The 16084-nt window shown below is 42.6% G+C and overlaps 1 protein-coding gene across 2 annotated transcripts in view; it reads right to left on the reverse strand.

Moving 5' to 3' along the window:
* Positions 1-16084, reverse strand: part of FGF10 (fibroblast growth factor 10) — a 551592-nt gene that overhangs the window by 394982 nt on the left and 140526 nt on the right. Inside the window, exon 3 of one of the 2 annotated variants that reach the window (XR_014225107.1) lies at positions 14469-14758. Coding sequence is in view for 1 of the 2 variants with exons in the window: in XM_082252371.1 (XP_082108497.1) it covers positions 14567-14758 (192 nt within the window). In the remaining variant the exon portion in view is untranslated. Of the gene's footprint in view, positions 1-13308; positions 14759-16084 lie in introns of those variants that run through there. The other variant, XM_082252371.1, reaches the window with a different exon arrangement.

The raw sequence follows: 16084 nt of genomic DNA on the forward strand, positions 1-16084 counted from the left end.
AGGGATCACGCAAAAAAAAGTTCTTAAAAATTATAATTTTTTGATAGAGAGCCAATTATTGGAAAAATTAAAAAAAAATAAAAATAAAAAATTTCTTTGGATTTAGCATCTGGGGGGTCTAAAAAGTGTACCTGTGAAGTTTCAGCTCTGTAGCATGTCCAGAACCCCTAAAAAACAGCATTTTTCTTATATTTTCAGGAATATGGCTTCTCTGCGGCTGGCTTTTTCTCTTGCAGGCATTTAGCGGGCATTTTTTTAGGCAGGCATGTCATTTTTTGTATTTAGTGTCTGGGGGGTCTAAAAAGTGTACCTGTCAAGTTTCAGCTCTGTAGCATGTCCAGAACCCCTAAAAAACAGCATTTTTCTTATATTTTCAGGAATACGGCTTCTCTGCGGCTGGCTTTTTCTCTTGCAGGCATTTATCGGGCATTTTTTTAGGCAGGCATGTCATTTTTTGTATTTAGTGTCTGGGGGGTCTAAAAAGTGTACCTGTCAAGTTTCAGCTCTGTAGCATGTCCAGAACCCCTAAAAAACAGCATTTTTCTTATATTTTCAGGAATACGGCTTCTCTGCGGCTGGCTTTTTCTCTTGCAGGCATTTATCGGGCATTTTTTTAGGCAGGCATGTCATTTTTTGTATTTAGTGTCTGGGGGGTCACAAAAGTGTACCTGTCAAGTTTCAGCTCTGTAGCATGTCCAGAACCCCTAAAAAACAGCATTTTTCTTATATTTTCAGGAATACGGCTTCTCTGCGGCTGGCTTTTTCTCTTGCAGGCATTTATCGGGCATTTTTTTAGGCAGGCATGTCATTTTTTGTATTTAGTGTCTGGGGGGTCTAAAAAGTGTACCTGTCAAGTTTCAGCTCTGTAGCATGTCCAGAACCCCTAAAAAACAGCATTTTTCTTATATTTTCAGGAATACGGCTTCTCTGCGGCTGGCTTTTTCTCTTGCAGGCATTTATCGGGCATTTTTTTAGGCAGGCATGTCATTTTTTGTATTTAGTGTCTGGGGGGTCACAAAAGTGTACCTGTCAAGTTTCAGCTCTGTAGCATGTCCAGAACCCCTAAAAAACAGCATTTTTCTTATATTTTCAGGAATACGGCTTCTCTGCGGCTGTCTTTTTCTCTTGCAGGCATTTATCGGGCATTTTTTTAGGCAGGCATGTCATTTTTTGTATTTAGTGTCTGGGGGGTCACAAAAGTGTACCTGTCAAGTTTCAGATCTGTAGCATGTCCAGAACCCCTAAAAAACAGCATTTTTCTTATATTTTCAGGAATACGGCTTCTCTGCGGCTGTCTTTTTCTCTTGCAGGCATTTATCGGGCATTTTTTTAGGCAGGCATGTCATTTTTTGGATTTAGTGTCTGGGGGGTCACAAAAGTGTACCTGTCAAGTTTCAGCTCTGTAGCATGTCCAGAACCCCTAAAAAACAGCATTTTTCTTATATTTTCAGGAATACGGCTTCTCTGCGGCTGGCTTTTTCTCTTGCAGGCATTTATCGGGCATTTTTTTAGGCAGGCATGTCATTTTTTGTATTTAGTGTCTGGGGGGTCACAAAAGTGTACCTGTCAAGTTTCAGATCTGTAGCATGTCCAGAACCCCTAAAAAACAGCATTTTTCTTATATTTTCAGGAATACGGCTTCTCTGCGGCTGTCTTTTTCTCTTGCAGGCATTTATCGGGCATTTTTTTAGGCAGGCATGTCATTTTTTGTATTTAGTGTCTGGGGGGTCACAAAAGTGTACCTGTCAAGTTTCAGCTCTGTAGCATGTCCAGAACCCCTAAAAAACAGCATTTTTCTTATATTTTCAGGAATACGGCTTCTCTGCGGCTGTCTTTTTCTCTTGCAGGCATTTATCGGGCATTTTTTTAGGCAGGCATGTCATTTTTTGTATTTAGTGTCTGGGGGGTCTAAAAAGTGTACCTGTCAAGTTTCAGCTCTGTAGTATGTCCACAACCCAAAAAAAACAGCATTTTTCTTATGATTTTTAGTAGAAAACGAATGCAGTGTCTTTCCAGCTGTCTTTTTTTCTTTCTGGCAAGCTGAAATATGATATGCCAAGGCAAACATGCCTATCAGTTGAGCTATGACACAGACAACACTGCACACATGGGGAAATATGTAAAACAAAAAACAGGAAAAGGAAATTAGGTGACGGTAACAAAACATGATATTGTGATTGGCCAAATAAAAAGTCACCTCGCGATGAGGTCGCGCCAAAGTCGCGCTAAGTCGCGCCAAAGTCGCACTGGAAGCGACGCTACTTTAGTGGTAGCGGCAGTGTAAACCAGCACTAAAACATCCAGTGTGTGAATACGATCAGGTATGATGTTTTATCGGTCAAGTAGTGTAAGGGTTACGCCCGTTGCCCGCTTCACAGTGACAGACCAAACTCTGACAGACCAAACTCCCCGTTTAACAGTCAGTCAGTCCATTTGCACAACCGCAAACTCCCAATTTGCACAAGGTTGGATACCAAGCTAGCCATGTCCCGTTCCTTGTCCTCACTGACATCATTGAAGGTCTCTTCCTCCACCCAGCCACATACAACACCAAGGGTCCCCGAAAGGTGAGAACAAGCCCCCTGGGACGCCTGCTGTGGCTGGTATTCCACCTCCTCAAAGCCACCTTCCTCCTCTGACTTCTCTTCTTCAGACTCCTCTCTCTGCGTTGCCACAGGTCCAGCAATTGACAACGACAAGGCTGCTTCTGGTGGTGATGAGGACCACAACTCTTCCTCTTCATGCTCATCTACAGCCTGATCCAGTACTCTTCGCAGGGCACGCTCCAGAAAAAACGCATATGGGATGAGGTCGATGATGTTGCCTTGGGTTCGACTGACCACCAGGGTTGTCATCTCCGCAAAAGGACGCATGAGCCTACAGCCATTGTTCATGAGCATTCAGTAACGCGGCCAAAAAATACCCAGCTCCGCAGAAAGAATGAAAGAAAATGAATGTTTTTTTTTATGAAAAATTATCCTGCGGATCGCTTTTGGTCTGTACACAATGAAGCAACGACCTTATCATCTGGGGTGTGCCAACACAATCCTAGAGGTGATCGCTTCATTGTGATACGCAAGCCCCTTCACCACGACAAGGTAACGATCACGAAGGGGAATTGACACATGTATGTGCCTTTTTTTTGTTTTTTGTTTTTTTGCAGCCACAGTGTAGCACCAGAGGCCAGAAAAATTAGGCATGTACACATGCATGAAAAAGTAGGTATTGTTGCAGCCGCTGCTGTAGCAGCGGCCTGAAAAATTGAGGTTTTAAGGCAGAAAGTGCACTAAAACATTGCTGCTTGAACCGTAGTTGGTGGCGGAGACGTCACGTAAGTCATCCGGCATGCAGAGAATGATTATATACAGCAGCGTGTGGACCATTTTTAGGCCAAGGCATCTCAGTCATCACCAGGCCTTTTTTAGTCAAATGCATCCCCCACTGTCAGTCCCTTCGGGATCCATGCCTCATTCATCTTAATAAACGTGAGGTAATCAAGACTTTTTTGACCTAGGCGACTTCTCTTCTCAGTGACAATACCTCCTGCTGCGCTGAAGGTCCTTTCTGACAGCACACTTGAAGCGGGGCAGGCCAGAAGTTCAATGGCAAACTGGGATAGCTCAGGCCACAGGTCAAGCCTGCACACCCAGTAGTCAAGGGGTTCATCGCTCCTCAGAGTGTCGATATCTGCAGTTAAGGCAAGGTAGTCTGCTACCTGTCGGTCGAGTCGTTCTCTGAGGGTGGACCCCGAAGGGCTGTGGCGATGCATAGGACTAAAAAAGCTCCGCATGTCCTCCATCAACAAGACGTCTGTAAAGCGTCCTGTCCTTGCCGGCGTGGTTGTGGTGGTAGGAGGAGGATTACTTTCACCTCTTCCCCTGTTGGATTCCCGTTGTGCTGTGACATCACCCTTATACGCTGTGTAGAGCATAGTTTTTAACTTATTTTGTAGCTGCTGCATCCTTTGCGACTGCCGGTAATTGGGTAACATGTCACAGACTTTCTGCTTATACCGGGGGTCTAGTAGCGTGGCCACCCAGTACAGGTCGTTCTCCTTCAGCCTTTTTATACGAGGGTCTCTCAACAGGCATGACAGCATGAAAGACCCCATTTGCACAAGGTTGGATGCCGAGCTACTCATGTCCAATTCCTCGTCCTCACTGATGTCATTGAAGGTGTGTTCTTCCCCCCAGCCACGTACAACACCACGGGTACCAGATAGGTGACAACGAGCACCCTGGGATGCCTGCTGTGGTTGGTGTTCCTCCTCCTCAAAGCCACATTCCTCCTCTGACTCCTCTTCCTCACACTCCTCTTCCAGTGTTGCCGCAGGTCCAGCAATCGATGGTAAGGCTGTTTCTGGTGGTGGTGATGGTGACCACAACTCTTCCTCTTCCTCTTCACGCTCATCTACGGCCTGATCCAGCACTCTTCGCAGGGCACGCTCCAGGAAAAAAACATATGGGATGATGTCGCTGATGGTGCCTTCAGTGCGACTCACTAGGTTTGTCACCTCCTCAAAAGGACGCATGAGCCTACAGGCATTGCGCATGAGCGTCCAGTAGCGTGGCAAAAAAATACCCAGCTCCGCAGAGGCTGTCCTAGCACCCCGGTCATACAAATACTCGTTGACCGCTTCTTCTTGTTGGAGCAGGCGGTCGAACATTAGCAGTGTTGAATTCCAACGTGTCGGGCTGTCGCAAATCAAGCGCCTCACTGGCATGTTGTTTCGCCGCTGAATATCTGCAAAGTGCGCCATGGCCGTGTAGGAACGCCTGAAATGGCCACACACCTTCCTGGCCTGCTTGAGGACGTCCTGTAAGCCTGGGTACTTCTGCACAAAACGTTGCACAATCAGATTCAACACATGTGCCATGCACGGCACATGTGTCAACTTGCCCAAATTCAATGCCGCCAACAAATTGCTCCCGTTGTCACACACCACTTTGCCGATCTCCAGTTGGTGCGGGGTCAGCCACTGATCCACCTGTGCATTCAGGGCGGACAGTAGTGCTGGTCCGGTGTGACTCTCTGCTTTCAGGCAAGTCAACCCCAAGACAGCGTGACACTGTCGTATCCGGCATGTGGAATAGCCCCTGGGGAGCTGGGGGGGTGCAGTTGGTGTGGAGCAAGACGCAACAGCAGAAGAGGACTCAGCCGAGGAGGTTAGCAAAGAGGATGGAGTAGGAGGAGTAGAGGAGGTGGCAGCAGGCCTGCCTGCAAGTCGTGGCGGTGTCACCAACTCCTCTGCAGCAGAGCCACGCATTCCATGCTTGGCAGCCGCCAGCAGGTTTACCCAATGCGCAGTGTAAGTGATATACCTGCCCTGACCGTGCTTTGCAGACCAGCTATCAGTGGTCAGATGGACCCTTGCCCCAACACTGTGTGCCAGACGTGACATGATTTCCTTTTCCACAATAGAGTACAGGTTGGGGATTGCCTTTTGTGAAAAATAATTTCGGCCGGGTACCTTCCACTGCGGTGTCCCAATAGCGACAAATTTTTTGAAGGCCTCAGACTCCACCAGCTTGTATGGTAAAAGCTGGCGGGCTAAGAGTTCCGACAAGCCAGCTGTCAGACGCCGGGCAAGGGGGTGACTCTGCGAGATTGGCTTTTTGCGCTCAAACATTTCCTTCACAGACACCTGACTGTGGGCAGGTGACGAGCAGGAACTGCTGAAGGTGAGAGGCGGAGGGGCGGGTTGTTGATAGGGGGCATGGAGGACAGCAGTGGTTGACGTGGCTGAAGATGCTGGACCAGGAGGAGGATGGTGGCTTTCAGTTTGTGTGCTGCTTTTACTCATGTGTTGATCCCATAGGCGTTTGTGATGTGAGATCATGTGCCTTCGCAAAGCAGTTGTACCTAGGTGGGTGTTGGACTTCCCACGACTCAGTTTCTTTTGGCACAGGTTACAAATGGCATCGCTGATATCAGAGGCAGACACACAAAAAAAATGCCACACTGCTGAGCTTTGCAAGGACGGCATTCTGGTGGTGGCAACAGCTTGCGTTGATTGGCGTGCTGTCTGGCTGACCCCGGGTGCCGAATCTACATGCTGTCTGACTGCGCCACTAGCTCCTTGCGATGACCTCCTCCCCCTGCTTCCAACTCGTCTCCTCCTCCTCTCTGTCTCCCCATCTGAACTTTCCCCCTCTTCTTCTGCTCTTCGAGCAGGCACCCAGGTGACATCCACAGACACATCGTCATCATCAGCCGCTTCACTTGACAACTCAGCAAAGGCAGCAGCAGCAGGTACAACATCATCATCATCACAATGTACGTCCATGTGTATAATGCTGCCTGACTGAGACATATCCCCGTTATCTACATCCTCTGGCACTAATAGTTGCGCATCACTTATTTCTTCAAACTGATGTGAAAATAACTCCTCTGACGGATCAAGTGAAGCGGCTGTGGTGCTAGTGTTGGTGGTGGTGCCGGCGGGCTGGCGAGTGGTAAATTGAGAGGTGCCCGAAGCTGAGCTGGAGGAGGATGGTGCATTAAGGTTCCGAGCGGAAGCTGTAGACGATTGGGTGTCCTGTGTAAGCCAGTCAACTATGGCCTCAGAATTTTTTGAGTTCAGGGGCTGTGGTGGCCTCTGAACACTGGGCATTATTCTAGAGCCTAAGGAAATCACAGCACCACGACCACGACGGCCCTTGCGGGGTGGCCTGCCTCTGCCTGTCATTTTTTTTTTAATGTGTTGTTACTGTTGTACTATGAGTGCAAGCTGCTGTGCCACCTTATATATCAGTGGTGGGTGGGCAGTGGCACAGTACACTCTCTGTGGACCTGACAGCAGTCACTGGCACCCAGGCAACTGCAATTTAAAAAATATATATATTTTTTTTTACTTTGCAAGCTGCTGTGCCACCTTATATATCAGTGGTGGGTGGGCAGTGGCACAGTACACTCTCTGTGGACCTGACAGCAGTCACTGGCACCCAGGCAACTGCAATTTAAAAAATATATATATTTTTTTTTACTTTGCAAGCTGCTGTGCCACCTTATATATCAGTGGTGGGTGTGCAGTGGCACAGTACACTCTCTGTGGACCTGACAGCAGTCACTGGCACCCAGGCAACTGCAATTTAAAAATATATATATATATTTTTTACTTTGCAAGCTGCTGTGCCACCTTATATATCAGTGGTGGGTGGGCAGTGGCACAGTACACTCTCTGTGGACCTGACAGCAGTCACTGGCACCCAGGCAACTGCAATTTAAAAAAATATATATATTTTTTTTACTTTGCAAGCTGCTGTGCCACCTTATATATCAGTGGTGGGTGGGCAGTGGCACAGTACACTCTCTGTGGACCTGACAGCAGTCACTGGCACCCAGGCAACTGCAATTTAAAAAAATATATATTTTTTTTTTACTTTGCAAGCTGCTGTGCCACCTTATATATCAGTGGTGGGTGGGCACACAGTGGCACTGCAGTGGGCACAGTACACTCTGTGGACCTGACAGTCACTGGCAGCCCAGGCAACTGCAATAATAAAAAATATTTTTTTTTTCAATTTATTGCAACAAGATGCTGTGCCAACGTATATATATCAGTGGTGGGCAGTGCACTGCAGTGGGTACAGTGCACTCTGTGGACCTGACACAGCACTCACTGCAATTATGACAGAGGAAAAAAAAATATTTTTTAAAATGCAAGGTACTGTGCCTGTGCCACCCGAAATGAGTGTGGTGTGCACACAGTACAGTCTGTGGTAGGTCTGTGGCCTCTCACACACAGCGGGCAGGCAACTGCAGTGTACAATAGATATATATATATATATATATATAAAGAAAAAAATCTATTACCTTACCAGCCCTTAAAAGGGCTTTTGGGGACACTATATATATATATATATGTATATATATAAATAAAAAAATCCTCAATTACCAGCCCTTAAAAGGGCTTTTGGGGACACTAGATAGATATAGATATATATATATATGAAGAAACAACTCAATTACCAGCCCTTAAAAGGGCTTTTGGGGACGCTAGGTATATATATATATATATATATATATAAAAAAAAAAAAACACAAATACCAGCCCTTAGAAGGGCTTTTTGGGGTGCTGATATTACAGCAGTAGTGGACCAAGAACACTGCAAGACCAGGAACACTGACTAACTGTCCCTAGCTTAACAGCAGCAGCAGCAGCTCTCCCTTCTCTCACTACACACACTGCTTCAGAATGATCTAAGATGGATGCTGCCCTTGCTTATTTATAGGAGGTGGGAGGGTGTGGGAGGGAGGTACGCTGATTGGCTGGAAATGTGTCTGCTGACTGTAAAGTTCAGGGTCAAAGTTTGCCTCAATGATGTCTTATGGGGGGCGGACCGAACATCGCATATGTTCGCCGGCAGCGGCGAACGCGAACATGCTAAGTTCGCCGGGAACTGTTCGCCGGCGAACAGTTCTATACATCTCTACATATAAACGGAATGTAAAGGAGCTGCAGAAGACAAGTAGGTGAATTACCTACCTTCTCTTCTTCTCAGGATTTCCCTTATCAGAATATGTTTATGCAAACCACCAAATTGGAACCATGTGCTGCCCTTCCTCTCCCAGTTCTTCTATTCAGAGGATAACAAGAGGCTCGTACCAAGTTAAACATATTTACATCTGTGCTCTAGGATTAGCTTTAAGGTATTGTTCCATAATTTGGAGAACTACACAGTTTCGGTGTCTGAGCTGCCTATCTACCAAGGATTCACCAGCTGTGGGATTTTAATTTCAGAGAGTGTACCAAGCCCTACACTCACTCTCCTTTAAAAGAAGCTAAATAAGAAGCTTGAACTTGTGATTTTACACAGTGTACAAGAGACTATCTCTAGAAAAAACTGTGTTAAAGTGGTTGAAAACCCCTATATATACTGTGACTTGCCTCAGATGATAAAATGATGACTAAATAAATCCGTCTACATGAGTTATACCTGTTTATCTGAAGCCCTCTCTCCTCTACAGTCTCATAAAGCACACATTTTACACTGCATTCCTGAGCTCCAACAGGCAGGGGGCAGGGATCTGATGCCACAAGCTGAACAGCATAGAGTGTAATCTGAGACCTGAGTGAAAAGAATGGACACACAACTACTCTAGGCAGTCTCATAGGCAAAGATGCACAGCTAAGGCTGTCAATCACCTGCTGTCTATCCAGAGTTCTGTGGTGTCAGCATAGATTGTCAGAAGTGACTCTTGCAGATAGCAGAGGAATGAGCGAGGGGACAGAAATCACACTAGGTGCTTTGGATCAAGGCAAGTACACACTGTATCAGAATATGCTTTGTTCATTTTTCATTTTAGAGGTTTACACCCACTTTTAATGACTTATATTGTATATAATGCATTATGCGGAATTATCCCGAACAAGCTGCGTGTCAGGATCTAGAGCTGCACACACACTATTGGTTAGGCCTCTGTGTAACCCACTTCTTTCCATTGAATGCATTTTCCTTCCATCTTCGCTCTGCATAACCGTGTTACATCATTTCATTGCCTGCATCATGGATAACAGGGTATACACCTGTTCATGCATAGTATTGTTCTAAATAAAGAAGCAGCAATTAATTACTTTATTAGGCTCCATAACATTATGAGTAAGACATTTCTGTATATTTAATCCCATACCTGTTTTGCCAAAATGTATATACATTACATCATCCCACAATTCTGTAAATACTGCATAACAAAGAACACTAATCAACAGCAACCAATAAGGAAACATTAAAGTGATTGTAAAGTCTCAGTTTTCTTTTGTTTTTTTTTTGTTTCTTTTTAAATAACAAACATGTTATACTTGCCTTCTCTGTTCAGTTGGTTTTGCAGAGGGCAACCCAGATCCTCCTCTTCTCGGGTCCATTTTCACTGCTCCTAGCCCCTCCCTCCTGTTGAGTGTCCCCACAGCAAGCAGCTTGCTATGGGGGCTCCGGGGCTGAGCTGCAGCTCCGTGTGTCCATTCAGACACGGAGCTGCGGGTTTGGCCCCATCCCCTCTCTCTTCTGATTGGCTAACTGACTTTGATCGAATGCCACAGGAGCCAATGGTGATGTGGATGTGGCTCAGCCAATCCAGAGGTAGTCGCAGACTGTTGAGGGACTCGTGGACATCGTTGGAGAGAAATGGGCTCAGGTAAGTATTAGAAGGTGCTGGGGCAGCTGCTGCACACAGAAGGCTTATTATCTTAATGCATAGAATGTATCAAGATAAAAAGCCTTTACAAATCCATTAATAGTCAAACCACATTGCTGAAATATGATTGGTTTCTTTGGATTCCCTTAATACAGCACTATTCAAACCTTTCCGACAACAGTGAAAAACTGAAATCTGAATAGCCGCTATGAGTTAGTGCACTTTATGTTGGTCTTTGCATTACTTGACAAGACAGCTTGGTAGAAGCTTGGTTTCTTCTATATATTGGGGTTGATTTACTAAAACTGGAGAGTGCGAAATCTGGTGCTTGAAGACAAACAGCTTGAACAAAGCTGAAGTTAGAAGCTAATCGGCTACCATGCACAGCTGCACCAAATGTTGCACTCTCCCGTTTTAGTAAATCATCCCCATTGTATAATAGTGTATAGCACAACTTGATTTTCCTGAAATAATTATTGATTTGTATGTAAATGTTCTCATGTTTGCAGAGAAACTGATATTTTTGAGATTATATTTAGTTTAGAATTATTTATTATTTTAAGTCAACAGAGAACTGCAAGGGTCAAATGTCTGTATCCATCTATAATATTACAAATGAGGGAAATAAATGTACAAAAAAAATATCCTCTATGAAAGCATCATTACTGAAAACTGAACTCCAAGCAAACAGCTAAGTATTCATTCAAAATGGGTATAGGTAAAATGTTTTAGCCTGGTTTTGAAATTCTGTACAGGTAGTCTTGAAAACTTTTTTTGCAGAGCACAACCAGGACCTAAAGTTTCTTGCAGACTGAACTGCAGTCAAGGAATAAGGCCTAGTCCTGGATCAACCCCAGTGGATAAAGGAGCAGCATCACGCCTAGGAAATCCTTGTACTCCCCTTTATAACTTACTGTGTATTGCGGCACCATGTGTTAAAAAAAAAAAAAAACTAGAGCGCTGGGGTTTTTTGGGGGGTTTCTTTTGTTACCATGCGTTGATAGGTCATTCTAAAGCATAGGGCTGCTGTAAAGCACAAAACCGTTTAAAAAATTTGCAACAGAACTGGCAGATGTATATGGATCCTAAATGGTTATCAAATAAATACATAACTGAAATAAAATATTGATTTCTGCCTGGAGTTCAATTTAAGTATTTTCAGCTGTGGTAAACCCCTGAGACATTTAAATGTTTTAAAGTAAGTGTTATTGAAGGTATTGCATTTGTATTTATTGGCCCTTTATTTTTGAAAATTATACTTTTCTAAACCCCAATAGTTGGACCATTGAAAAATGATGTCTAAGACTAGGGTACAAGGATGGTATTTTAGTAATATATTTAGTGGTATTTCCTCTTGGTTTCCCCATTGTTTTAAAAAAAAATTATCAAGTGGTAATCCCCATTTAAAAACACTATAAAAACAGTGTACATATAAATATGGAAATATTATTGCAATTTTTATTATTATTGCTATCCCTACCAGAAAACTGCAATTTTTAAAATAAAAAACGAAACAGATTAAGTTTTGAGAAAAAGTTTCAATTTAATTTTATTACGCTTAATCGTTTTGACGTTTGTAAATTTTACTACAGATTCAAGTGAAGAAAACTGAGCTCTAAAGGTTTTTTAAAACATGCCATTTATCAGAACGATGCACAGCAAGCTTTAAATCCTCTTTAGCATGGACCTTTTTTCTAGTAAATGAAATAACCATTTGCAAAATGCATATGATTAAACTTTTTTTTAGTGGTAAAGAATGTAAAAGTACTCTGTAGCAAGATAAATACTATGCAACATCTGGGAGAAGTCCATAATTATATATTACATTTTGTTTTTTAAAAAAGAAAAACATTTTTATTTTTTTTTTAAATACCCAAGAATCACTGATTTATCTTGATACAGAGGAGTCCTCTGATGTTCTACGGAGATGGAAAATTGCACGTAAATCATCAATATAACGTACTCAGAAAGTGTCAACTGCATCTTTCAAGCAGATATTATATATTGCATCTTTACACTTGAGACAATTTGTTTATACAATCTAAAAGAGGTACATACTGTACTATAATAAAAAGCGGTATATATGATTTTGTTATAATTCATGCCACAAGAGATTATGATCAACCATCTATGACAGAGATAGTTGCTACAATGGTAACCAATTGTTTGCACACAGGCATATTAGAAACCATCTGTCCCATGGACTTTCTGCAAAAACATCCACTAATCATAATGCCAGATGTCACTGCGATACCACTTGTGGCAACTGTGGCTGATAAGAGTGATGATGGAAGAACACCACCAGATACACTGTAATTAGTGTACGTCATGTCCCATATCTCTAGAGATCTTTCCTAACTTGGAGCCATCAGCCAGCAAGCCGCTTAAATAATATGGCCCAGCCAGTCCCATCTTTTAGAGGTCTAAAAGCCCAAGGGTTAAAGGGTGGACAAACTGCAAAATAATTGAAATGCCAGCAGAGACATTTAACGAGCCAAACAACAGGTATTTCCATAAAAACATTTTTTTAAAAGGTTAGGTGGCAGTTGTCCTTTTTGTAGGCACATATACCAGGCCCCCAGACAGGGTTGTCAGGTTTGCTAAATCATAGCAATATTTTTTACTAGCTATTTTAACTTATAAAGGTAAAATATTTAATTACCTTACTTTTTGGCCCTTAAATTTTGTCAATGGGATGCTTTGAGACCGATGTTTCACCTATTTTCTTTCCAGCATTTTGCCTCATTTTTCTGAAGTTTGCCAAAAAAAAAAAGATCACTCGAATTGGACAGGCTGCATGCAATTTGATCCTAAGTGAGCTCACTGATGCCCTCTGTAGCCTCCACCTGATTTTGCCTAGAATTGTGTTACAATTAATTATTAAAAACTGGCAGGATTAAAAGGGTATGACACCAGGACTGCAGCTGTATAACCAGTAAAAAAAGAAAAAAAAAATGGGAATATATGAGTAAAATGAATCTCTGGCCAAATTGTAAAACCTTAGCAATCTACTGGCTTCTTTGTCCAGCGCCGGTAATTTGCATGAGAACAATACTTTATTATTCTTCTTTTGCAAAAGGCAGTTGCTAAAGTCTTTCTTTAACTTTTTAGTATTTTAAAAAGGTAATGTGAGATTTTTTTTTTAAGAACTTTAAAAGGATAACCATATTTTGACACAAAGAAGAGATCCAGGGAAATCTAAAATCTCAGTTGAGCCCATATAAATTTACTGAGACTACTAGCTATTTTTAATGGTACTACAACCTGTAATCCCTCTCTATATTTAATTAACATCAAACTTTGCGCTACACCTGACATATCAGGGTGGCACAAGTAGTGCCTAGACTTGTAATTAAAAAAAGAATGGGCAGAGCAGGTTGATTGCCATAAACCCCTATCAATGGCTTATACTATCTGCAACTCTTGCAATGTTTTATGCCCTGGGAGTGGTTGAGGCAAGTATGTACGAACAACACAGAGTTCAGAAAAACTCTGTGCAGTGGGGTGGGAACTTTTCAGTGACAAAACTGCAGTCTTCGATCACTGAGTCCTAGTCTTCTGGATAAAGCAGCCATATATGGTAAAACATGGAGCAAAGATACAATCAAAAGGGTACTGATTAAAAAAAATAAAATTTTATGTGCCATTTAGAGATTTTTGCTTTATGATTGGAGTTCCTCTTTAAAACACCTACATGACCAACCAACAAAAAGCGTTTTCTTAATTTTCACATAAACGTCTTTTCTGAAACTTTGTCAGTTCTTAGGATGTTAAAGCAGAAAGAACAATCTCTCTAGGATAATGAAAAAAAAATGATGCACAAATGCAGACACTCAGCTTTAAACACTGAAGACACATATTAAACATTCTATTAAATAAATAACTTACAAAGGAACACAAAGGCAGTGGGGTGGGGGTTGGGACGCAGTACATAGAATACACGGGAATACCACATTTTTCATTTTGTTAGAACAGTTTGCACATGTTTACACATCTTAATCCCATACATTCTTGTGGATGTCTCTTCAAAAAAATATCCATCATTGTTGTCAATTTGACCCAAGTACTTTCAGCAAATGCTTTGCGTGTCTGTCTGCTCGCTGGATCGCTGGGTCTGAATAAGAAAAGCAGATCTTTGATTTAAGTTTGTATTCCATAAATAACTTTCCCAGAAGATCATCTGCATGATTGTCTCTCGTCCTTTTAAGAGCATTGTACACACAACAAATAACATTCTTCAAACGGGCAGCTAGCTTTTATTTCATCCGATCTGGCCGCTGGCAGGACGCGGCACTAGAAAAACAGCTTCTGGAAGACTTAGTATGCTTGCGAACTCCACAACTAGTTTTCCTCTTCTTGTGGAAGTGTTGAAGCCCTTTAGAATGTTATCTGTAGGTCTTTATTTCTTTGTTAGAAAATCCTTCATGTGAAGCTATAGAGGAATAGGAAGAAAGTGAGCATTTGTGCTTTTCCTTCTTGTCTTTGGTCCTCTTTTTGGGGTTCCTTTACCATTCAGTGCCACAAACATTTGTCTCTCATTGTTCTTCCAGGTTAGAGATGCATAGGTATTATAACCATTCTCCTCTATTCTCTCCTTTAATTTACAGTCAATGTTAAATTCCTTCTGTAAATATAAAAGAAATAGAAGATAATGAAAAATGATTGGTATACAGAGCACTTACAATTATTTATAAGAATGAAAAGATATTTTAAACAACACAGAATAACAAAAAAAACAAAAAAAAAAAAACAGTTTCATAGTTCAGAACAACCTTTTTCAAGCAGGGTGCTGTTTGGGTTCTTCAGGGGCAATGTGGCAAAATGCCTAAAAATTGCCCAAAGTTTGTCAACAAGCTGCTGGCATGTGGCTCAAGCCACACTAAGGCACAAGTTTTTATTGTACAGCATTGCAACCTTGGGCACCATGCTTGACAGATAACAGCAGAAGATCACAACAAGACCAGCTGTATGTAGACAAGAGCAGTCTCAGATTGGACCCCTGCCAGGCCACCCCCCCCCCCAACACGTTTACCTCTGTCCACGGGAGCTTACTCTTGGGCACAGTGCATGCCAGCCACCATTGTCCTAAAATGTAATAATGTATTTGATTGATAAGGAGCACATCAGGTGCCTACACAGCTTCCTTGTTTTCCCCTTCCCTGCCCCTCTCCATCACCACTGGGGTTACATAAGCTGCCGGAGTAAAGGAAACTGAGGGAGAAAAGAAATGCTGAATACTAGTCAGTACCAGTGTGCACAAGAATATTTGCTTTGTAAAAATAATTTACCTCCAATGTTGGGTGTCCTACACTACAGAAATTTGCCTATCAAATGCATATGGCTCAGCTCACAAATATGTGGCTGATTAGTGAAACTTTGAAGTACATTTGATAACTAGAAATGCATCGCTATTGATTCCTTGGCAGCACTCCACCCTGAGTATTTTGAATTCAGGCAGAAATGTGCTACCCAATAATGCAAGTGCTCCCTGTTGATTTGTTCAGCACTTATGTTACCATTACCCTAAAGTAAATGGGTACTTTCAGCATGGGTATCAACAAGGATGGAAGAATGTTTTAGACACATGAGGTTGTCTGACCATGCCGAATAGATCCAGCTGCCCTTAACTATCTCTATAGTGTATGCTAGCTGGACACTAAGCAAAAACATTTGGCTTGGATGAACACGTCCCTCTGGACCTATGGAGAGAGTTGGGAGAAGCTTACTGTGGATTCCCTAGTTAAACTTTGTTTAGGGTGAAACAACAAGGCTTTTTAACATGTTCTCTTCTTCTCCCTAGAGAAACAGCAGCTTTGTCAGGAATATCGTGGATAAGAGACTGTCACCCAATCTGGTACCCTTATAAATATTAGTAGTAATAGGATGCTTCTATCACTTTGGTGCCAAAGCCCCTTATCACATCTTCACATATTCGTGCATCATCATATAA

This window comes from Pelophylax lessonae (genome assembly GCF_965119305.1).
Source record: "Pelophylax lessonae genome assembly, chromosome: 1".
Classification (NCBI taxonomy): Eukaryota; Metazoa; Chordata; class Amphibia; order Anura; family Ranidae; genus Pelophylax; species Pelophylax lessonae.